Genomic DNA, 24904 nt, shown 5'->3' on the forward strand with positions numbered 1-24904 from the left:
GGATTGTGTGAGGCCCACTGAGTATCTGAGCGCTCTGTCACAGGCTCGATGGCAGAGCTGTGACCAAAGTGACTAGAGGATAAGGGAGATTTTGAATTTCTGCACACACTTGTGGACACTGGACACTTATGGATTGTGTGAGGCCCACTGAGTATCTGAGCGCTCTGTCACAGGCTCGATGGCAGAGCTGTGACCAAAGTGACTAGAGGATAAGGGAGATTTTGAATTTATGCACACACTTGTGGACACTGGACACTTATGGATTGTGTGAGGCCCACTGAGTATCTGAGCGCTCTGTCACAGGCTCGATGGCAGAGCTGTGACCAAAGTGACTAGAGGATAAGGGAGATTTTGAATTTCTGCACACATTTGTGGACACTGGACAATTATGGATTGTGTGAGGCCCACTGAGTATCTGAGCGCTCTGTTACAGGCAGAAATTGGCTAGTGTATCACAAACTACAAGGTGTATGTAGAATTGGGCAGAATTGGAATCTCCCTAGAGTGCAGGTCTGTAAGAACGGAACATGTCCTCGACTTATTCTCACAGAGTGACTCACTGATAGCTTCACTGTGGCTGTGATAACAGCCGTTACACGGTACTGTGTGAGGAGCGTACGCCGCTGTATGGTGTGAAAAAATGCACGCTCAGTACCTCAGCAGGACAAAAAAAAAAAATTGTGATTGCTTTTAAAAAAGCAGTTTGCGGAGCAGTGGGTAAACAGCAATGCAGGAATGTCAGGAAGCCTTAGAAGGCAGCCCAACAACCAACACCACTGATACACCACTATATAGCCTCCCCTTGCACTGCACAGTGACTGGTGTGTTGTACAGGCAAAATCGCTAGCAGCAGAAGCAGTTTTTGGTGCCTTCTTCCCTGCCTAACGCTCTCCCTACAAAATCATCAGCAGCAGCAGCTCTCCCTATTCTGAGATCAGCATGAGTAACATGGCGGTCGGCGTGCACGCCCTTTTATACCCCCTGTGACGCCGCCCAAAGCAAGCCAATCACTTGCATGCCCTTCTGAAAGATGGTGGTGACCCGTGCATATGTCATCACGTTGCCCACAGTGTCCGTGGATCCTGATTGGCTGAAAAAGAGCGCAAAACAAACTTTTGAAACGCGACTTTGGCGCGTAAGTCGCCGACCTCGTGGCCGACCTCATCCTAGGGTCGGGTTTCGTTTCATGAAACCCGACTTTGCCAAAAGTCGGCGACTTTTGAATTTTTTCGACCCGTTTCGCTCAACTCTACTGACAACTTGTGCCTATTCAGAGCTTCGTCATGCACAGGTAATCCAATGGGATGGATTCATACAGAGGTAATCCAGGTATGAGGCAGACACTAATCTGTCACCCATCTGACCGGGTTAAAAAGGAACTTTTTCTGACCTTATTGTAGAAGCAGCCAATAGAAGTATTGTTGCAAGGTAAGGAGCAAAGAATGAGTTAGTGTTTTTTATTTAATTATCCTTTAGGTATCGCAAGTTATCAATTTTTCTACTATACTTCATTATCTTATTTTGCTTTCTTCTCTCCAAGTTTATGCACCTTTAGAAGCTCCTTTCAGCTGCTGCTTAGCAAGATCTGTATGCTGTATTCAAACAATCTGAGTAATGTAAACAAACTCTCCTTATGGAAAAGGAACGTATTATGTCAGATAAAGATATTAACCTGTAGATTTAGGGTTAATCAGCAGGTTATTTGCATTAGAAAGATGCCAGGCTGCTGTACTGAAAGTGCAGCTAATGGGAGAAATTTAACTTTCAATCTTCCGTGAGTGAAAAACTTTCAGTTACGTATGAACGGTGACGTGGCTACAGTCATAGCTCAGGAAACAGTGACCGTCAGCTGTAAGCACGACCTTGTACTTTGACAGGACCGGCTGTCAGTCAAAATGCTAGGACGTTCTTAGAGCTGCCTCTCATAGTTCTGCGAGCAGTGACTGTAGCTGCAGTGGCAAACCTATATGACTGAAAGCCGGTGGCTCTCTGGAGGTTTAAAGTTCACTTTCTCCAGTGAGCTTTGCTTTCAGTACAGCAGCCAGACACCTTTCTAATGCAATTAACCTTCAGATTTACCCCATATCTGCAAGTTAATAGTATTATCCAATGTGACGGATTCCCTTTAAATACTGGAGAGGGAAAGTCCAGTTCTCTGATTTTTGGAATCTAGACTGAAGCTCTTGCTGAGCAGCAGTTGAAAGGAGCTTGCAAAAGGGGCATGAACATGGCAGCAAAAGAGCACTGAGGCAAAAAAAGGTAATAATATACATTACAAAAATTCATAATTTTTCAATTTTTGGAGGATAAGCAAAGAAACAAGTTTAGTTACTGTTTAAAAATTATGAACCAGAGTAGTGTGTAGTCACAAGCCCAATAAAGAGAGAAAACATAATATGCTCTAAAGATGCCTGCAAATCCATGAATGACATCAGTGGCCCTTATCAATTTCCTAAAGACGTGGCACCATGAGGACGGTTCTGGAGCAGAGATTGGTGATTAGTGCATCACTATTATTAGATTACCTTAGCTATCATGATTATGCTTGATAGTGTAGTGGTTAACACATCTACTTTAAATAGAGAAAGTCTGTCTCCTGGATTCATTACCAAGTGAAATAGATTACTTTAAGTTTGGAGTATATCTGAGCAAATCGATTTGATGCAATTCAGATCCATGACAAATTTTAGGAAATTTGCTGGACCCAGATAATTTGATCAAATTACCATTTGATTTGTGTGAATCTCCAAACATGCCTGCTGTCATTTTATATAATTCTGACGACTGCATCTAACAGACAAGACTCACATATCCTCAGGCTTAATCAGACAGACTCCCCAAAAATAGCTGGCAGCTATCGCATGACACAGTATAGCTGTGACGACTCTGTCGCGTGTCCTGGGACCAAGGGCTCCGTTCTTGTCCCTAACATTAGTGGGTGCCCTAGCTCATCCTCTTCCCCTGGTTACTTCTGAAGGTGAAGATGCCGGGGCCACGTACCTTGGCTTAGCTCCTGAATCCGCCCTCTGTCTGTACCCTTCCTCCACCCAGGGAAGACGGGAGTTGCGGTGCACCATAACACAACTAAAAGAACAGGGCAATACCAACAGGGGATGGAAAATACTAAGCACACAAATATACACTTAAATATAACAGAGGAATGCACCAGGGCATGGAGGATGGTGTAAAGCCAAAGTAAGAGAAGAAAGGGAATTATCACACACTCAAAACAATCACAGATAAATCCACCAAACTCCTTCTCATATAACCATCAACTACTATCCTCCCAGCCATGCAGCAAAAGCAAGCTCTGACGATGTGTGTCAGTCAGGGCCCAGTTTATATAGAGGATAGGAGTGGCTAACCATGCACAGCTGAGAGCTCTAGCTCCCAGAGCTCCCAACTTGTCAGATTAACCCCTGTACTGCCAAAAGAAATTTACACTGTTTAAAAACAAGGTTAAGTGCTTCTATTCAGTGCAGAAGTAGGAGAAATCAGACACTGCTTTTTTTTCTTTTTTGCTTCATTCTGTAGCGGTAACCCTATGACAATAGCATAGCCTATCATAGCCTATATAAAAGCTGGAGCAGGAAATGCAGCAACCATTTGGGGATGAATTTGTTTAATGAGAGAATGTCACAACTTATAGCTCAGAAAAAGAGATAGTGAGAGAAAGCCATAAAATACTGAACAAACTGCTCAGATAGTGTGCATACAGTGAAGAATAGTTACCAACTGCTTTCCCATAGAAATAAATATATTTGGAAGTCACTTTGACATTGCTAAGGATGTGTTACCATCAAAGAGTTTGACACAGTGTTTCATGACCCAATAGTGTTATATATGTCTTCTCCTCGCAACTGTAGTAACTGTGATATTAGTTTTTGTGATACAAATTTTTGGGAAAAATTCACAAGAACTGATGGATTTGGCCAACATATGGTATGGCACTCTTTTTCAGATAACATACTGTAAGGCGCTAATTACACATTGTATGGTATAAGTGTTTGTACACTGCATGGCAGCACGACATATGGAAAGAGGGCAACAGAAGGTGCCTATGTTTCACTCTACTTCGATACTCAAGGGATTCTGTTTAAATTTTGGATGGAACCCCTGATGGAGCTGTTCACTTTACTGTGCTGTGTCTGGCCTCCATTTTATTTGTAAACCAAAGCATGTGTTCTGTCCTCACTAAATGAAGCAGACTCCATGTAGCTATACAGGCAGCTAAACCGCTATACCGGGGTCCAATAAGGAGACTGTAGTTGAATCTGTGCTTTATTGAACGTGATGGTATATTGGCGCTGTGAAACAGCAATGCTATCACAAGGGGAGAAGAGAAATGAGATGCTTCCTGAATGTACGCTGAAGGAAAATGATGGACTGGAGGGAAAGTACCATAATCCTTTGCAAAAGGCTACCAGGATGCACTGAAAGACTTACCAGAATGCACTGCAATGGGGGGAAATACAAGCAAAGTGAAAGTAAAACTACAATAGCACTGCGGTTATGACTCTGGTCACTAGATGGAGCCAAAAACACTGAAAACATTAACAAGCAGATAATCGAGGATTATGAATCAGATGTCGGAGACAGAACAGCGTGGTAGACCAGGTTTCTGCATCTGCCTAAAAAGACGGCCAAATGGAATAAAAGATTATCCTGTCCGTGTTATTATAGTAAATGCCTCCATGTAATTTCTCAAGACTTCAGATGGAATTCCCTGAAATGTGATGAACCAAGACTGATCATTAAAATCTGATGTTTAACATGTGAGAATAGCTTATTAGAAAAGTCCTAACCTGAAAACTACGGACAACTTTTTTTTCCATCGGAAGCTCAGGACTAATGGTCCATTGGTGATGGATCCCTAATGATTGGAGCGGACTATTCTTTTCTCCGCATCCAAATACGGCTAACGCATTTCCTATTCTCTTTGAACGGCAATGGCCATTAATTCTGAACATTATCCCGGGTGGAGAGATAAGACCATTATTTCCTCATACTGTGTCGGTGAAAACCACCAATATACTGTATATAAAAAAAATTATCTAATTTCCCTGCGGCTGAACGTCTGCTTACCTGAGATACCATTCACCAGAGAACGAGAAGATAAAGTCTTTTTTTTTCAGTAATCTAATAATTATTTTCCATTTGCAGGTTTTACTGGATGATCAGAGCCCTCGCAGATCTTATTACGCTCTCCTGGTTTTATTACAGGTGATGTATTTTGCGGGTACGCTTGTAAACATTTCATCTACGATAACGCCATATAAACCTGTCTCGCTAACTGCGGACGCCGCCAATATTTGTGACCCCGCTTCCTTAGATTGTACAATGTATCTCTGTAATGGAGCACAATGTTATGTATCACATGTCACGACTCTCCGGAATAGGCCAAGCGGAGAGAATTTAGGACTTTGCTGCTTTAATGTCTTTCTTATCTTGCTGGGGGTTTGTGTTAGGAGGAAAGTTAGAATATATTACACCATGTGCCTCAGCAATGTCCCAAACCATTTCATAGTGGTCAACTTGAGACCTCGTTATCTCCAACACAGTAGAAGTGAGAAGCTTCGGGGCCTGGTGAAAAATGACTTTCTAGGCTACTACGTAGGTGCGAATCACAACATATCTTACCATTTTTAAAGACCTCTGGATTCTGTCTTGGAATTGAAATTCTTATTAGCATCCAGAGCATCTGAATCCCATCTGACCATAAGTCCAACTGATGCCGGTGCACATGGTCAACTGGAAATCGTCGCACGGCTTGAGGGGTTTTGATGGAACCTCCAAGTTAAAGAATAAACTTATCACTGCTGCGCCGCCCTGACTTCAAAATGCAATCCAAGAGGTCTGATATCACACAAATTCATAGTACAAACATGACCCCACTTAGAACGGGTGCTTAATCAATAAAACAACAATATTGTAAATCCAAATGCAAAGAGATGAAGGATGGCACTCACCGTTCAATAATATAAGGCTTTATTCAGGAATATACAGGCATCGGCACGAGAGATATGTGCAAAGTACGGACTACGGCCATTTCGCACTGCCGCGCTTCAACGGGTCCAGCGTGAAATGGCCATAGTCCGTACTTTGCACATATCTCCCATGCTGATGCCTGTTGTAATGTACTGTAGATGTGTTTCTGGAACATTCTAGAAACTCACTCTGTCATGTAGCTGCAACCCCCCCCTCTATTATCTCACAACTTCACACACCAGTGTCTTCCTGTGTGCAGCCCTGTGAAACCTGAAGCCTCAGTGCAGATTTCTTCTCCTCCCCCCCTCCTGCACAGCTAAAGTAAGTCCTTTGTTCCCAGATCTGTGGCTGAATGAAACTATGGGTGATATAAAGAGACTGTACCGCAAAAACCATACACCGTCGAGATATAATAATCATATTACTGTGTACGCAATGAAGCCAGCTTTCAAAACCCCCAAGTTTAATGATTCTCGGACTTCCAGAAACTGAGACATGGATTGCTCCCAAATGGAGTGTCCTAAGTAATAATAATAATAAATAATAATAATCTTTATTTATATAGCGCCAACATATTCCGCAGCGCTTTACAGTTGAACAGTTTCAAACACAACAGTCATAAGTAACAACGTTAACAATACAATAATTAAAGCGAAATAAGACGACCCTGCTTGTGGAGCTTACAATCTACAATGAGGTGGGGGAGATACAAAGCATAGGTTTGTATTTACAATGATGTATTTACAATGACGGTCCAGCCATCTTCAGGGGGTGGGGGTTAGATGGAGATAGTGAATGGGCTACACACACACAAACATAACATGACTTTGATTACTGAATGTGATAGGCCGCTCTGAACAAATGCGTTTTGAGCGAGCGCCTAAAACTATGCAAATTGTGGATGATCCTAATATCTTGGGGTAGAGCATTCCAGAGGATTGATGCAGCACGGGAGAAGTCTTGGAGTCGGGAGTGGGAGGTACGGATTAGGGCAGAGGTTAGTCGAAAGTCATTTGCAGAGCGCAGCGGTCGGTTAGGCCGATAGACAGAAATGAGGGAGGAGATGTAAGGGGGTGCCGCACTGTGGAGAGCTTTGTGGGTGAGAACAAGTACTTTGAATTGTACCCTGTAATGAATTGGCAGCCAGTGTAACGACTGGCGAAGAGCGGACGCGTCTGAGTAACGATTAGCCAGATGGACAACCCTGGCTGCTGCATTAAGGATAGACTGGAGAGGGGAGAGTCGAGTGAGAGGGAGGCCAATTAATAGAGCATTACAGTAGTCCAGGCGGGAGTGGATCAGGGCGACAGTGAGAGTTTTTGTTGTTTCCATGGTGAGAAAAGGGCGGATTCTAGAGATGTTCTTCAGGTGTAAGCGGCATGAGCGGGCAAGAGATTGTATATGGGAGGTGAAGGAGAGATCGGAGTCGAACATAACACCCAGACAGCGTGCCTGCTGTCGGGGTGTTATTATGGTGCCACCCAAAGAGAGGGAAATGTCAGATTTAGGGAGGTTAGTAGATGGTGGGAGCAGAAGAAGTTCAGTTTTGGAGAGGTTGAGTTTCAGATAGAGAGCAGACATGATGTTGGAGACTGCAGACAGACAGTCAGTGGCGTTCTGTAGTACAGCGGAGGTAAGGTCAGGGGATGATGTGTACAGATGTGTGTCATCAGCATAAAGATGGTACTGAAAGCCAAATCTGCTGATGGTCTGTCCAATTGGGGCCGTATAGAGAGAGAAGAGAAGGGGGCCAAGGACTGAGCCCTGAGGTACCCCAACAATGAGAGGAAGAGGAGATGAAGTGGAGCCAGAAAACAGAACACTGAAGGAGCGGTCGGAAAGATAGGAGGAGAACCAGGAAAGAGCAGTGTCCTTAATGCCTAGTGACTGGAGCCTAGAGAGTAGGAGAGGATGGTCAACAGTGTCGAAAGCTGCAGAAAGGTCGAGAAGAATGAGCAGAGAGTGGTCACCATTACGTTTTGCTGTCAGAAGGTCATTGGACACTTTGATGAGTGTAGTTTCTGTTGAATGTAGGGGGCGGAAACCGGACTGTGAAGGGTCTAGGAGGGAGTGAGTGGAGAGGTAACGGGTAAGGCGTGAGTATATCAGGCGCTCCAAGAGTTTAGAGATGAAGGGGAGATTGGAGACTGGTCTGTAGTTGTTTGTGCAGGATGGGTCGAGGGTGGGTTTCTTTAGTAATGGAGTAATGATAGAGTGTTTGAAGGAGGAGGGGAAAATGCCAGAGGAGAGGGAGAGATGGCATGCTAAGTATGGCATGCTTGGAGTTGTTTCACTCTAATCGGTAAATTACAAACAATGATGCCCTATGTGTGTTGGTATGGGCTTTTCTCATTTAGATATAGTTATTCTAAATTTTGTAGCCAAATCATAACTTCGAGAGAGGGAGGTTGGACCTCTCCAGACCGCCCATGTCATGAGGTCACAAACCCTAGTCTATAGGTATTCCTTAGCAAATTCCAGTCAGTTGGAGCTACAGAGTCCGTGCTGACAAGAACCCCCAGATGAGTGGAGATATGTGGCTCCGCCTTCTCCCTCCACATGGTCTGCCTGATATCGACTGAACACATGTGAGTGTTACTTTCTGCCTTTTAATCCATTTGTTTTATATTTGTATTGTACATATTTAATGTCTCAACTTTATAGCAACTTTTATCTGTATAATCGCTGCCCTTTTGGGAATAAATGATAAAAATCTATTAGTTTGCCTCCATGCTCTAAGAAACAAACTAAGCGCCTTTTTTAGATAATCGCTACTAATTTGGGGTTTGCCGCGGACCCTCTTAATTAACTTTTTGATTAAGTAACGCGTGGCTGGTGGCAGCGTGGTGTGCACGGCTGGCTAGACTAGCTGGCAGTACGGATGGGTCTTACATGCTGAATGAGGGGCTGCGGCCACAGCATTGATAACTCCCTTACTGCAGTAGTCTAGTGGCCCATGCACAACAAGCAGCCCGTCCGGCGACTAATTATCCTAGGTGCAGTTCCCTGAATGACCTGAGGATAAGGGGGGCGCCGGAGAGCTGCGAGTTCCAAAGTGAAACTGAGAAAGTGGGATATACATAAATCCCTGCAGTTCTTGGAAGGTTGTTAGCAGTGGTGGGGCATCCAAAATACCCCCCTCCGGTAAATTGTTAGAGCAAGATTAGCTTGCTGCATTTCTGTCACGTGGTGCCGGTGGTGGGATAACTAAGATAAGCCTCCACTGTGCCTGTGATAGCCGTGTGCCGGCAGTGCGTCATGTCCCTCCGTCCGCTAACAAACCCGTGTCGGTGGTGGGACCGTGACGTTTTGGTGGCACCGGCTGCGCCGTTCGTCACAATTTGGTGGCAACGGCGTGCCTCCTGCTTGTGTTCATGTCAAATATTGGTGGCAGAGCGGTCGGATAATCCTAGAGCATTAGTGATTTGGTTTGAGCAATCATTCCTCTCACTAAAAACCTGCACGGTTCCTGCGGGAATCCTGTATCATAGGTTTTGGAGAACAGACTCAGTGGTTACTAGTCCTGAGACATTTTTGTGTACTCGCAAGTATCCCCTCCCTTTCTCTTTGTTTTTCTTTTCTATCTTTTATTTGGCAACCATGGCGGCAAAAGGAGAACACTGGTACAGACAGCAGAAAAAGGAAAACCTTGCTGCAGTATGCACATACCGAGGCATTGACACCACAAGCAAAACCAGAGATCAATTGATTGCGGCTCTGGTGCAGCTGGACAACACCCAGAGTCCAGTGGGCGCAGAAGTTGGCCCAAGTGACAATGGGGCTGCAGCAGAGGCTCCACTCCTGAACGCTGACCCCACATTCAACCAGAGTGCGCTGGACCCCTACCTGCAAGCGGCCTTGGACGCGCTCCCTGCCGAAGACCGTGATGGACGTCTGGCGCTGATCCAGCAAGCTCGCGAGAGCGGAGCAGCGAGCCGAGCAGGAGGCAGAGAGAGCTGAGCGCCAAGCAGAAGCTCAGAGAGCCCATGAACTGGAGCTGCTCCAACAAGGGGGGTGGAATGCCCCCACAGCCCGAAGCAGTGGGCCCAGCAGCGTCCAGAGTCCTAAACCCCGGCCAGAGCATTTTCCTGTGATGGAAAAGGATGGGGACTTGGACACATTTCTGTGAGCCTTTGAGAAAGCCTGTAGACAGTACCAGCTGCCTAGAGACCAATGGGCAAGGTACTTGACCCCAGGGCTAAAAGGCAAAGCTCTGGAGGCGTTTGTGTCTCTTCCGTCAGAAGGCGACTATGACTATGATGCCATAAAGCAGGCTCTGATCGCCAAATAGCGGCTGACACCTGAGGTATACCGAAACAAGTTCCGGAACCTCCAACGTGGCCCACACGATAGCTATAGTGATGTGGTGCAAGGACTCAGGACCCACTTTGACCAGTGGATCCATGGACTGTCCGTTGATTCCTTTGAGCAGCTATGGGACCTTATGATCAAAGACCAGTTCCTGCATCTCTGCCCAGCTGAGGTCCGGCAGTTCATCCTGGACCGCGAACCAACGAATGCGGATAAAGCGGCGCAGATTGACGACAACTATGAGGCCAACCGGAAGCCAGAGACGCGGAGGCCAGTCACCACCAGCTGGAGAGGGGGTAAGCCTGCAACCAACCCCAGTGCCCCAGCTAGCCGTCTCTCCGGAGGCCCTGTCCCTGTTGCCAACACCAGGCTGACTACTGACAGTCGTCTATGTTTCCACTGCAAGCGGCCTGGTCACCTCAGTTACACCTGTGCGGAAAGGCCGAAGAACCCCCCAGCCAAGGCCTCTGGGCCCAACGTTCTTTTTGTGGGAGGTGTGGTTGGGAGGATTGACGACAATGTTCAACCTGTTCAGGTGGGGGCCCGTCTTGCTACAGGCCTCAAGGACACCGGGGCTGAACGAACCCTCATCCGTCCTGGACTGGCAACCCCTGAAGAGTTTGTTGAGGGGAAAACCCTGACTGTCACCGGGATTGGAGGCACCCATTGTCCATACGTCCCTGACACCCCTCCCAAGTCTGATAATAAGGGTAACGTTAAACCTGATGATGATGATGATGATGACGGGAAACTGAATGTGTTACCTGCTAATGACGTGATGAGTAATGATGCAACTAACAATCATTCTCTCCTCAGGAATGATGCTGATGGTGATGTAACTGTACCAAAGAAATCTGATAACCACTCTTTTCCTAGGAATGATAATGTATCTGTGCCGACTAAACCTGTTAACCATTTCTTTGAAATGGTAGATGTGTCCACAGGTACGGAAGTGCTCAACCCCGTCACTCTGCGGAGTGAGACAGCTGAGGAACCCCTGGCAGGAGCAAGCAACGGTGCTCAAGGAAAGGGGGAGGTGCATGGGGACCATGAGGAAGGTAATGCCATGCAACTGACCAGTGCCACCGAGGATGGTAACTGGCCCATAAGTAGCACTGCTCCTGGAGTGTTGGGGGTGGATGGGGAGGTAGAGCCCATGGCAGCGCCGATCGGTGGGTCTGTAGAAATCCCCAGGGAGACAGCATACATAGCCGCTGTCACACGCAGTCAGAGTGCCCAGATCGCAGGTAGCGCCCTGCCTTCTGGACCCTCTTCTGCTACAGGAGAAACTGAACCAGAGGTGAACGCAGAGCCGGTTCCAGAGGGTCCCAGTAAGGAAGGGACCCTGACGTCACTTCTGGCAGCCTCCAGCAAGGAGTTCCAGGCTGCTCTGCACTCAGATGCCAGCCTGGAGAAATTGAGACACCTCGCCGAGACGCCCACCTCCGAGCCTGATAAGGAGAGGGTGTTCTGGGAACGAGGAAGGTTGTACCGGGAGACAGTACCAGGAGATCCCCAAAAGGAGTGGTTGAGGGAAAGACAGCTAGTCTTCCCCTTACAGTTTAGAACTGAGTTGTTGCGGATTGCCCATGAGATTCCACTCGTTGGACACTTGGGGATCAGCAAAACAAAGGCACGGCTGTCTCAACACTTCTATTGGCCCAAGATGGGGACAGATGTCACGACCTACTGCCGCTCCTGTAACACCTGTCAAAAAGTGGGTAAGGCGGGGCCTGCTCTTAAGGCTCCCCTTATTCCTTTGCCGGTGATAGAGGAGCCTTTCCAGAGAATCGCGGTGGACATTGCAGGCCCGCTGGCCGTCCCCAGCAGCTCTGGAAAGCGATACATTTTCACCGTGGTAGACTACGCTACCCGGTACCCAGAGGCAGTAGCTCTGTCTTCAACCAGGGCAGATAAGGTGGCTGACGCACTGGTGACCATCTTTTCAAGGGTAGGATTTCCCAGGGAGATGCTTACCGATCAAGGGACCCAATTTATGTCTCGCCTAATGGAGGCTCTCTGTGAGAAAATTCAGGTGAAGCACCTGGCATCGAGTGCATATCACCCACAGACTAATGGTTTGTGTGAACGCTTCAACGGTACCCTCAAACAGATGCTCCACATGCTGGTTGAGACCCAAGGGCGCGACTGGGAGCGGTACCTCCCACACCTGCTGTTCGCTTACAGAGAAGTTCCACAGGCCTCGACCGGGTTCTCCCCCTTCGAGCTCCTGCATTGCAGGCGAGTCCGGGGACCCCTTGGGTTGATAAGAGTATCCTGGGAAGATGAGCCAAACCCCACAGAAGTGTCCAACGTGGATTATGTCATGCGCCTCCGTGACAAGATGCAGACCTTGAAGCAGTTGGTGCATGACAACATGACGCAGGCTCAGGCTGACCAGAAGCACTGGTACGACCAGAACGCCCGGGAGCGGACCTACCTGGTGGATCAAAAGGTGTGGGTGCTGGTCCCCGTACCAACGGATAAGCTTCAGGCAGCCTGGGAAGGCCCATACGCCGTCCACCAACAGCTCAACCCGGTCACCTACGTGGTCACGCTTGACCATGCTTGGGGTAGTCGCAAGGCCTTTCACGTCAATATGTTGAAGGCGCACCACGAACGTGAAGCTTGCGTCCTACCGGTCTGCAACCTGCCCGAGGATGGGGAGGAAGATCCCCTCCTGGACATGCTGGCCCAAGCCAAGGCCGATGGGTCCATTGAGGACATGAAGATAAGTGGTTTGCTAACCGTATCCCAGCGGTCGCAGTTGGTGGAAGCCCTGGAACCCTTCCGGGCCATGTTCACCAACCGACCTGGGAGGACGGAGTTAGTGGTTCATGAGGTGGACACCGGGAATCACGCCCCACTACGGCGAACACCTTATCGGATCTCTGAGGCGGTGCAACAAGTCATGCGCCAAGAGATCGAGGAGATGTTAAGGCTGGGGGTGATTCGACGGTCAAAAAGTGCGTGGGCCTCACCTGTAGTCCTCGTGCCTAAAAAGGATCGAACCACCCGGTTCTGCGTGGACTACAGGGGGCTCAACAACCTCTGATGCCCACCTTCGGGGACTGGAGGAGCATGCGGTGGCGTACTTGGACGACATCGCCATTTCAGTTCCTCCTGGGAGGAACACCTTCAGCATCTCCAGGAGGTGCTCAAGCGTCTTCACCAGGCAGGCCTGACTATCAAGCCAGGAAAGTGCCAGATGGGCATGAGCGAGGTCAACTACCTGAGGCACCGGGTAGGCGGGGGTTCCATGAGTCCGGAGCCAGAAAAGGTGGACGTAATCACGTCCTGGCCCTCCCCCAGGACCAAGAAACAGGTGAAGTCTTTCTTGGGCACTGCAGGGTACTATAGGCGGTTTGTTCAAGACTATAGCGCCCTTGCAAAACCCTTGTCTGACCTCACCAAGCAGAGGCTACCCCAAACAGTCAACTGGACAGATGACTGTGAGGCGGCCTTCCAAGCTTTGAAAGCAGCCCTGTGCAACTCTCCAGTGTTGAGAGCAGTCGACAGCAGTCGCCCGATTCTGGTACAGACCGACGCCAGCGAGCGAGTTTGGCCTCGATGCTGTGCTCAGCCAGGTCGACTCGGGGAACCAGGAACACCCCGTGTTGTACCTGAGCTGGAAACATTTGCCAAGGGAAGTGGCATACTCGACCATTGAGAAGAAGTGTCTGGCCATGGTGTGGGCACTGCAACGTTTGCAGCCCTACCTGTACGGGTGCACCTTCACGGTGGTAACCGACCACAACCCTCTGAGCTGGTTGCACACAGTGTCTGGAACCAATGGAAGGTTGCTCCCCTGGAGCCTTGCCCTTCAACAGTATGACTTTACTGTACAACACAAAAAGGGCAGTGAACATGGTAATGCCGATGGGTTGTTCCGCCGGGGAGAACCCGCTGAGGTGCACATGGCCGATTACCGACAGGTAATGCCTCTGTAGCGCCCTCTAAAAGGTAGAGGTGTAATGTACTGCAGATATGTTTCTGGAATATTCTAGAAACTCCCTCTGTCATGTAGCTGCAACCCCCTCTCTCTTCCCCCACAATTTCACACACCAGTGTCTTCCTGCATGTAGCCCTGTGAAACCTGAAGCCTCAGTGTAGAATTCTTCTCCCCCCCTCTTGCACAGCTAAAGTAAGTCCTTTGTTCTCAGATTTGTGGCTGAATGAAACTATAGGTGATATTAAAGAGACTGTAACGCAAAAACCATACACCGTCGAGATATAACAATCATATCACTGTGTAGGCAATGAAGCCAGCTTTCTAAACCCCTTAGTATCACGATTCTCGGACTTCCAGAAGCTGAGATATGGATTGCTCCCAAATGGAGTGTCCTAAGTATGGCATGCTTGGAGTTGTTTCACTCTAATTGGTAAATTACAAACAGTGATGCCCTATGTGTGTTGGTATGGGCTTTTCTCATTTAGATATAGTTATTCTACATTTTGTAGCCAAATCATAACTTGGAGAGAGGGAGATTGGACCTCTCCAGACCGCCCATTTCATGAGGTCACAAACCCTAGTCTATAGGTATTCCCTAGCAAATTCCAGTCAGTTGGAGCTACAGAGTCTGTGCTGACAAGAACCCCCAGATGAGTGGAGATATGTGGCTCCGCCTTCTCCCTCCACATGGTCTGCCTGATATTGACTGAACACGTGAGTGTTACTTTCTGCCTTTTAATCCCTTTGTTTTGTATTTGTATTGTAAATATTTAATGTCTCAACTTTATAGCAACTTTTAACTGAATAATCACTGCCCATTTGGGAATAAATGATAAAAATCTATTAGTTTGCCTCCATGCTCTAAGAAACGAACTAAGCGCCTTTTTTAGATAATCGCTACTAATTTGGGGTTTGCCGCGGACCCTCTTAATTAACTATTTGATTAAGTAAAGCCTGGCTGGTGGCAGCGTGGTGTGCACGGCTGGCTAGACTAGCTGGCAGTACGGATGGGTCTTACATGCTGAATGAGGGGCTGCGGCCACAGCATTGATAATTCCCTTACTGCAGTAGTCTAGTGGCCCATGCACAACAAGCAGCCCGTCCGGCGACTAATTATCCTAGGTGCAGTACCCTGACTGACCTGAGGATAAGGGGGGCGCCGGAGAGCTGCGAGTTCCAAAGTGGAACTGAGAAAGTGGAATACACATAAATCCCCGCAGTTCTTTGAAGGTTGTTAGCAGTGGTGGCTCATCCAAAATACCCCCCTGCGGTAAATTGTTAGAGCAAAACTAGCTTGCTGCATTTTTGTCATGTGGTGCCGGTGGTGGAATAACTAAGATAAGCCGCCACTGTGCCTGTGATAGCCGTGTGCCAGCAGTGCAACACGTCCCTCCGTCCGCTGACAATCCCGTTTCAGGGGTGGGACCGTGACGTTTTGGTGGCACCGGCTGTGCCGTTTGTCACAATTTGGTGGCAACGGCATGCCTCCTGCTTGCGTTCATGTCACACCTGTATATTCCTGAATAAAGCCTTATATTATTGAACGGTGTGTGCTATCCTTCATCTCTTTGCATTTGGTTTTGATGGAACCACATACAGGTTCCAGTGTTGTGAACTCTCTTAATACGACTTTTGTGGCAGGGCTCCCTCTGGTGGATACTGCTGGTAGTGGAGCTGGTCAACAGGATGTTAATCCAACAGCTGCAGAGGATGAGTGGAGAAGTGGTGGTAGTGACTTGGAGTACTTAAGCGAGCAAGCTTCTCTCAGTGGCTGCCGGTGATACTCCTGTCTGTGTATAGTTAGGATATCTGTCTCCTGCCTGATCCTGCATTTTCCAGCTAAGTGTCATTTGCTAAATCCTTTGCATCTGATTTTGCCTTGCTGTCAGGAGTTAGCTGTCTTCCCCTGGGACTGCTGGCTCCTGCCCTGTATTTTTGTATCTTGTGTTTGTTTGCTCCGTCCCCTGCTGTATTAGCCTGTTGCTAGCCGCCAGTTCACACCTGAGTGCTGATATAGTGGGGGCGAGGTTGTGCTAACCTCAGCATTTTTGTGCTTCAGTCGTGTTGGAATTTTTAGGGTTTTTGCGTGATTGCAGACAGTGCCTTTTCTGTCCTGTCCTATCTAGTCAGTGTGAGACCCATCATTTACTCAGTCTATTTTCTGTCTGTGTCTGTGTTTCATCTTGTCTCACCGACAATATATGTTTGGGGGCTGTCTATTCCTTTGGGATCTGCTCCGGGTCAGTTTAGATTTCACCTTTCTGTCTTTAGCCTTAGTTAGTCCTCCGGCTGTCACGAAGCATCTAGGGCAACGTAGGAGCGCTCCACGGCTACTGCTAGTTGTGTTGTTAAGATCAGGGGTCTGCAATCCGCTGAGTGACCAACCTCTCTGGTGTTCTGGTGGCACAGCCTTTTGAGCTTTCCTCCTTGGTGACCCATTCATAACATTCCTGTTATGAATGAGTCACCATAGGAGGCAAAAACAGAAATACTAGCTAAGTCCAGAAAACTAGAGAAGTTGGCAGCTATTGGATTGCAGACCCCTGAACCTATCAACAACAACTAGCAGTAGCCGTGGGGGGTTCCTACGGTGCCCTAGACCCCTGGATCACAGCCGGAGAACTAAATAGCCTAAAGACAGAAAGAGAAATCTAAACTGCCCCAGAGCAGACCCCAAAGCAATAGGCAGCCCCCAACATATAATGACGGTGAAGCAAGATGAAAAAACACACAGATAGAAAGATAGGCTGAGCAAATGATGGGGCCAAAGCTAACTAAATAGGACAGGATAGAAAAGCTGCTGTCTGCAATCCGCCAAAACCCTATCAAAACAAGAGCCAACAGACTGATAGGGAAAAAAGCCCTGAAGATGCTAGGCTTCAAAAAGACTATATCAGTACTCAGGTATTTTCTGGCTCTCTCACGTCCCCACAGTCTCTTGCTCCGTGTCTGCCAACTGCCTCCCTTGCGTGCTCCCTGCCCCTTTTATACTTGCCCTTCCCCTTGCTGTCCTGTCACTCTCAGCCGTCCACCTTCTTCCTCCGTTCCACGGGTACAGTTCCCTTAGGAACCTAAATGGCGGCCCCCTTGGTTCCGGCCCGGACACTCTGCAGGGGCCCTCCTCCCTACACAGGGTCCCCACGAATACACAGCTACACCTTCTGAGCTCCTTGCCATACCAGCTGCAACTGAGCTATCCTTCTGGCTCTTCCATTTGCTTTCAGAATATACCAGAGTGCTGATACAGTTGGGGGTGAAGTCGTGTGACTTCAGTATTTTTTGCATCAGACGTGTTGGACTTTTGCAGGGTGTTTTGCGTGATTGCAGACAGTGTCTTTCCTTTCCTGTCCTGTCTAGTCAGTGTGGGCCCCATCGTTTGCTCAGTCTATTTTCCTGCCTGCGCTTGTGTTTTCATCTTGTGTCACTGACAATATATGTTTGGGGGCTATCTCTTCCTTTGGGGTCTGCTCTGGGGCAGTTTAGATTTTCCCTTTCTTGCTTCAGGCTTAGTTAGCTCTCCGGCTGTACCAAGGCGTCTAGGATCATCGTAGGTACGCTCCACGACTACTGCTAGTTGTGTGGACAGGATCAGAGGTCTGCATCTGCTTAGTTACCAACCTGTCTGGTTTTCTGTGGCTTAGCCTGGGCCTGCTATCCTCCTTGGTGACCCAATCATAACAGGCGACCTGTAAAGCACTAGTGACCTCCATGTCCAAGAGAGTTATGGCAGTGCTTGAAAATAATGGTGGCCACACAAAATATTGACTTTTTGGGCACAATTTGGCCATTTTCACTTAGGGGTGTCCTCATTTTTGTTGCCAGCGGTTTAGTCATTAATAGATGTGTGTTGAGTTATTTATAGGACACACCAAATTTACACTGTTATACAAGCTGTGCACTGACTACTTTACATTATATCAAATGGTCATATCTTCCGTGTTCAACGATGAAAAGATAGAATAAAAGATTTACAAAAATGTGAGGGGTGTACTCTTTTTTTGTGATATATTGTATACTGATGTCTTCTATGAAGTTCAGCGTTAGGATAAGCTTCACAAAAGTACCAAGATCTAAGATGGCTACAGTGGGGGTGAGCAATCCACTTAAATGGTGCTGTCTAAATAGTTAACAGCAGCAAGCGGAGCTCAGCTCTGGTCGCTACTATTAGTGACAAATGTCAGCCTTGTAATATTGCCGTCATCGACAGCATGTAAAGAGACCTCATCTCCTGAGCCTCCTTCACACTTGGGGACTGCAACATGGATGTACAATTGCATAAGTTTACTGTTGAGCACCTAGAATCCCCCATCTCTTCCTCTTCCTCCTCCTCACTGTCCTGTGTGTGGGAGTAAAACAAGTGTTTGCAGCAGGAGCCTCCCCCCTCTGCCCAGCAGTAAGACAAAAATGGTGCAAAGTCACACCTCACCACCTTTCATAAGGGCAATAACCTCTTTTAGTAGATTGTGTAACTGGTCAGGAATGAGATAAAGCTGTGTCATCTGAAAGATTTCCAAAATAATGTTTCAGGATAATGCAGAACATGCTTCAGACTAACAGACAATGAGGATAAATACGCTTTTTGTTAAAATTAGGCTTTAGTTTCTCAGAAACCGTAAATTCCGATTTTGAAGGTGATGAACGCAATGCCGTTACCTTGTTTCCTGACATCCTCCACTGCAGATATTAACTCCTCTTTTAGGTCCTGACTTTCTTTTGCAATCTGTTCACCTTTGTCCAAAAAGTTTAGTGTGGCTTGTTCCACAGAGGCTGCCAGGACGTGAGCTTTTTTAGATCGACCTTTCTTTTTTCCCGATGGACCCTTGTTACTTGTGTTTACCAGAGTTGTCACCTGCGTGATAAATGAATGTGGATCAATCACACAGAAAGCACATGGATCAATAATAAAATAATCAGCAACATGTGAAATAAATATATGTACATATAGATATTTGTTCTCTGATTGGTTACACATAGTTGACAACGTGTAATACTTATTTTCAATTGACACTTTAGCTTTGAAAGGATGTGACTTGTTGGTGGTTCTGCATGGGTGGGGTTTATCAAAATAAACTTTTTTTATATATATATTTTCTGTATATTTTATTTAGGACTTTTCAATGGATTTTTTTCTGCTTGAACAGAAAATCTCCTCCAATTCACGCTGCTCCACTGGATTCTAAAATAACTTTTCTTTTTCCTCCGACTGTTCCAAAGTTATACCCCCCTGATATTAAAGAATCTAATTTTCCCTGCAGCCAACTGGGCGTATACCACAGAAATTCAATGTGGGCATGGATGCATTTTGAATGGCCGGTATTGGAGGCAAAAAAAGAAAATGCCCACAAAAGTTCTGTGGTATACGCCCAGTTGGTTGAAAGGATTATTAGCTTCTTTATTATCGGGGGGGTATAACTTTGGAAAAGAGAGGAAAAAAAAGAAAGGTTGTTTTAGAATCGGTGGAGCACCGCTAATGGGATATTATTGGAGGGCAACATTTTGGAATAGAGGAGCACAGAAGGAAAAGAAAAACTTTCCACCAATACCCAAGTCTCTGTTGATCGGCTATAGCGGTGACACAACAGCGCTGCAGCCAATCACTGAGCTCAGCCGTTCCTGCTATCTACAGCTGCTGAGCTCAGTGATTGAGTGCAGCTGATCAGCTCAGACAGGGGAAGCTGCGGAAACCTGAAGAAAAAAAGTAAAACTGAGCCAATGGGCAAAATATTGTTAAAAGAGGAAAACCCATCACACTCACACAATCAGACTCACACACTCACACACTCACACTCACGCAGCCTCTTGCACGGTACCACCAGCGGAACACCATCGCACTGTGCCTGCACAAATTCCGCACAGGTGCAGTGTATTATTTGGCTGATCCAGCGGCAGATGCACGACGTGTCTACAGGCAGAGGAAGCCGGTCACATTAAAGGGGTTTTCCCACAAACGAAAGTTCATTTTAAAAACTGTCTGTGTCTGACTGTGTACGGAGCATAGCACATCTCCTGGGCAGGGGAGGAAGCAAACGACAATACTGACATTACAGCAGGGGATCACAGAGGATTCATTTTGTGAGGTAAAATATTTCACTGACTGTTTTTAAACAATATTTTACCTCACAAAATGCATCCTCTGTGATCTCCTGCTGTAATGTCAGCATTGTCTTTTGCTTCCTCCCCTGCCCAGGAGCTGTGGTATGTTCTGTACACGGTCAGACACAGGGGTGAGAGAGACAGAACACAGGGGGGAGACAGCTCAAATGGGACAGCACATGAAGGGGAACACAGCACAGGAAGGAGAGAGACAGCAGACAAGGGGATAGCAAATGGGGTAGACAGGTCAAAGAAGAGAGCACAGACGGGAGAAGTCAGCACATGGGGAAAGAGAGAGTGGATAGATGGGTGAGCACATGGAGAGGAGAGCCTGCCCCCATTGTGACATTACCGCCCTCCCAATGCGATAGCATCGGGCCTCCATGTAGTATATAATTATCCATCTTTTCATTACACCTTTTATGTTTAAAATAAAAAGCTTCTCTCTCGTCCATGGGCTGTGTTTAGTATTACAGCTGAGCCCATATACATAAATGCTGCAATACCGGACACAACCTTTGGTCATAAGTGGCGCTGCTTCTGATTTAAAAAAAAGAATGAAAATAATAAAAAACCCTTAGTTTTTATAATTTCACAGATCCTTATTCTTTTTAGACTGGTATTTGTCGTCCCCCACCGACCACCACCTGCTGCGTGAGCTGGAGACGCAGAGACTTGTTTAAAGCAGTCAATAAGTAGTCTGAAAATCTCATTAGTTATAATAGGAAAAGAAACACCAAAGGCGTCACACCGGGCATTAGCTCTTAATTAGGAAGATATTTGGAAGCGACCATCGATGCCATCAATATCTTCTTTGCGAGACTCCATTCCTCTCCTCCATTCTCCGTGTCGCTTCATGTAAATGCCAATAGCTGCACATTAATATTCTCCTTCCCGTTGTACTAATGGATCACCAAGCTGCGGGAAACAGGCAATGACCTGTATAAAGGCAGCGCTGACATTTTGTTGTATCGTTGATTCCTTCTAGGTATAATGCCATCCTTCCACTTCAATGCACGGCCTTATTGCCTGACTGCTTACACTAATGTCGCCCCCTCTACCTCCCTCCCTGAGTTATGGTTCCTTTCTCCCACATTGTGTAAGTGATGCCTAAACATGAAGATATCTGTTCAAAAGGGCTCTGCTCATACAAAAATGATGTGTAGCAATAAGCTGTATAATCAATCCCCAAAAACAGCAAGAAAAAGAATAAAAAAGTGAATAATATTAATAACTAGCTGAAGAGCGCGGCGTTGCCTAGGCATGGTAACTAACTGCCGTCCCGCTCGCTCCCTCCGAAGCCCAGCTCTCCAACTGCCGTCCGGCATTCTCCCTCAGCAGCCCCGCTCTCCATCCATCATCCCGCTCTCTCTCTCAGCAGCCCTGCTTTTGCTCCGCAGCAAAGCTGTCTCCCTCCGCAACCCAGCTCTCCATCCACCGTCACACGCTCTCCTTCCACAGCCCCACTCTACAATCGTCGTCCTGCATTCTCCCTCCACAGCATTGCTTTTTCCCTCTGCAGCCCCTGTCTCAACTGGCTGTCCCACTCTCTCCCTCTGCAGCCCCGCTCTCCACTGGCCGTCCTGCTCTATCCCTCCGCAGCCCTGCTCTCCACTCGCCATCCCTCTCTCTACTCGCCGTCCCGCTCGCTCCCTCCGCAACCCGTCTCCACTGACCTGCTCTCTCACTCAGCAGCCCAGCTCTCCACCCGCATCCTGCTCCTCTCTCCCTTAGCATCCCCGCTCTCCACCCGCCATCACGCTCTCCCTCCACAACCCCGATCTCTTCCTCCACAACCCCGCTCTCCATGCGCCATCCCGCTCTATCCCTCCACAGCCCCGCTCTCATTTGTAGCTCCGCACTCCACACGCATCCCACACTTTCCCTCTGCAACCCCGCTCTCCAGCCGCTAATGGGTGTGGCTATGTGGAGTGAGCGTGGCTTGATACATACACACACACATACATACACTCAGCTTTATATATATATAGATATTAATAAAGAGGAGCAAGACATATTGAAAGTTATATCTTTTCTGAGTGCAGGTAGATAACATTTCTAGACTAATATTTTTACTTAGTATCTTCTTAATATACATTTATTGTGTTCGCAGATTTTTTTGTAATAAAAAAGTCAACTTTATTGTTTAGCTCTATTTACAGCCTGAGGGAGCTAAAGAGCCTACTGCATTCTGGTTTTACAATAATCTCAGCAATAAGTGGTACTATGCTTCCCCTAGTAGTGGTTGCAGGCAATTATAATTGTATCTGCCATATACTGTATAAGATACACTATATAGAGAAAAGTATTGGGACACACAGTTTGAGGAAGGTCCTTTTTTTGCTCCCATGACTGCAAAGGTCCATGCAGACATAGAAGGCTATTTTGGTGGGAAGTAGAGATGAGAAAATGTTCGCCAATCTCAAATTCGTCACAAATGTTGCACATTCGGATTTGTGTTCGGGTTCCTGAGCTTTTTTTCTAAAAGTCAGCCAATGTTCGGTAGCTGACTGAGTTCACTAAGGGCTTTTTGAGATGTTTATGTTTCCGTTAGCAGCACAGGCCACAAAAAGGCCCGCACACGTGCACACTGACACATGTATGACATCCCTGTGTCATCCATCTGACATATACTGTAACTTGGGAATCAGTGGTACTTTTTGTGCTGTTCCCCGGCGCTGGGTGCTGAAGAAGACAGCTCACATTACTGCCTCCTTCTCGCGCTGCAATTAGTGCTTACATGGGACAATGCTGTTAGTTGCATTCAACTGTAAACAGCAAGAGCAGGAGGTAGCTGATGGGAATAGTCATCAGCTGCCGGCTGTGCTATAAATAAATAAATGAAGAAAAATCACGCAGGTTCCCCTGTACTTTTTATAACCAGCCAGGCAAAACTGACAGCTGCAGGCTGCGACTCTCAGCTGTCAGTTTCAGCAAGGCTGGTTATGAAAGAATAGAGAGTCATCACACCATATTTTTTTAATCATTTAAATAAATAATTTAAAAAAACAGCTGGGGTCCCACCCATTTTTGATAACCAGCCAAGGTAAAGCAGACAACCGGGGGTTGCTAGTCTCAGGCTGGTAAGGAACCATGGATATTGCTCAAGCACATCTATTAGATGCACCAATTCTGGCGCTTTGCCTCACTCTTCCTACTTGTCCTGTGGTGGTGGTAAGTGGGGTTCATATTTTGGGGTTGATGTCACTTTTGTACTGTCAGGTGACATCAAGCCCATGGATTAATGAAGAGGCATCTGTAAGATGCCCCCATTGCTAATCCTATAGTTATATTGTAAATAAACACAGCAACAATAAAGTCCTTTATTGAAAGAATGGCACAGACTCCTTTCATGAATCTAAATTAAAAAAGAGAGAGAACAGATTAAACAAAGTGCAAGGCATAGAGATATATGTAATTATAAAAAGGATGATTTTTATTTCATTACCAATTAAAATGGATAAAAATGTACAAGACGCAATGCACTCATGGCTGGTAAATGGATAATAAACAGTAATAAATAATAATCCCCAGCAAAGAACATTGGCTCATTTATGAGAAAGATAATACAGATTTCAAATATGATCTATAAGCTACAGACTAACACCAATATAGTAATGGTATCATAGTGTAACATATATACACACAATGATTAACTCAAGTAAGTTTAACAGCGAATAACTGGTAATATAATTTAATAAAATTGAGAAGTAGAGTAACGCAAAGTGGCAATAAGACGGGAACAGAGTCTTACCAAACCATGGAGACTGCACAAGACGCATGTTTCGCATCTAGCTTCATCAGCGCGAGCGCCATGGGAAATGTTGTATTGACGCTCACACTGAAGTCAGTAAGTTGAGCGAAGTTCATTGGCTGTGAACTTCCAGGGCCTTTCTGATGTAAATGTGAGTGTGAGAACTTTCTCATGCTTGCAGTGATGTCAGTCAGGTCATAGGAGTTCACAGCAAGACAAAGAGCAGCAGTAGCACACACTGCCCAGTGTCTCTGCTGGATGATAAGCTGTATAATCGCATCATGCAGCAATGCAGCCTGACATCTAGATGTAGCAGAGCTAGACCTATTGCGTGAGAAATGGATTATCTTCTCTGTGAAAAGGTGAGGAATATTGGTGTTTATTATTTTATTCTGTTACAGGAGACATTGGCTTCTGTGGATTAGGTGATTCATTTAAGGAGTCTGTGTCATTCTTTCAATAACCCCTTAACGTCTAATGACGGACAAAGTTTGTCATGGCCGGATGTCTGTTCCCACACCAGGATGGACTGTTATAATAATAAAAATAATCCACTAATAAATGCACATTTTTATATAACAAAAATTAAATAAACAAAAAAGTGCACGTTTGGTATCGTTGTGTCCAGAACAATCCGATCTATAAAAATGTCATGCTTTTTAAGCCCTTCAGTGAACGCTGTAAGAAAAAACACAAAAAGTATCATGCCACTTGGAAAAAGTGAAATAAAACGCGATCAAAAAGATGAATGTAAATAGAAATGGTATCAGTGAAAATGCCATCTTCTCCCGCAAAAAACAAGCTGC

General features: G+C 46.5%; 1 protein-coding gene and 1 long non-coding RNA gene across 2 annotated transcripts in view; one reads left to right on the plus strand and one right to left on the minus strand.

Moving 5' to 3' along the window:
- The window catches only part of LOC141098747 (catenin alpha-2-like), a 767899-nt gene that overhangs the window by 274127 nt on the left and 468868 nt on the right, over positions 1-24904 (minus strand). The window contains exon 3 of the mRNA XM_073586719.1: positions 18905-19100. Coding sequence (XP_073442820.1) covers positions 18905-19100 — 196 coding nt within the window. The remainder of the gene's footprint in view (positions 1-18904; positions 19101-24904) is intronic.
- The window catches only part of LOC141098748 (uncharacterized), a 170441-nt gene that overhangs the window by 60526 nt on the left and 85011 nt on the right, over positions 1-24904 (plus strand). Inside the window, exon 2 of the long non-coding RNA XR_012234346.1 lies at positions 5164-5223. This is a non-coding gene — a long non-coding RNA (uncharacterized lncRNA). The remainder of the gene's footprint in view (positions 1-5163; positions 5224-24904) is intronic.

Source organism: Dendrobates tinctorius, unplaced genomic scaffold, assembly GCF_039654945.1.
Source record: "Dendrobates tinctorius isolate UK_male_01 unplaced genomic scaffold, ASM3965494v1 ptg000095l, whole genome shotgun sequence".
Taxonomy (NCBI): domain Eukaryota; kingdom Metazoa; phylum Chordata; class Amphibia; order Anura; family Dendrobatidae; genus Dendrobates; species Dendrobates tinctorius.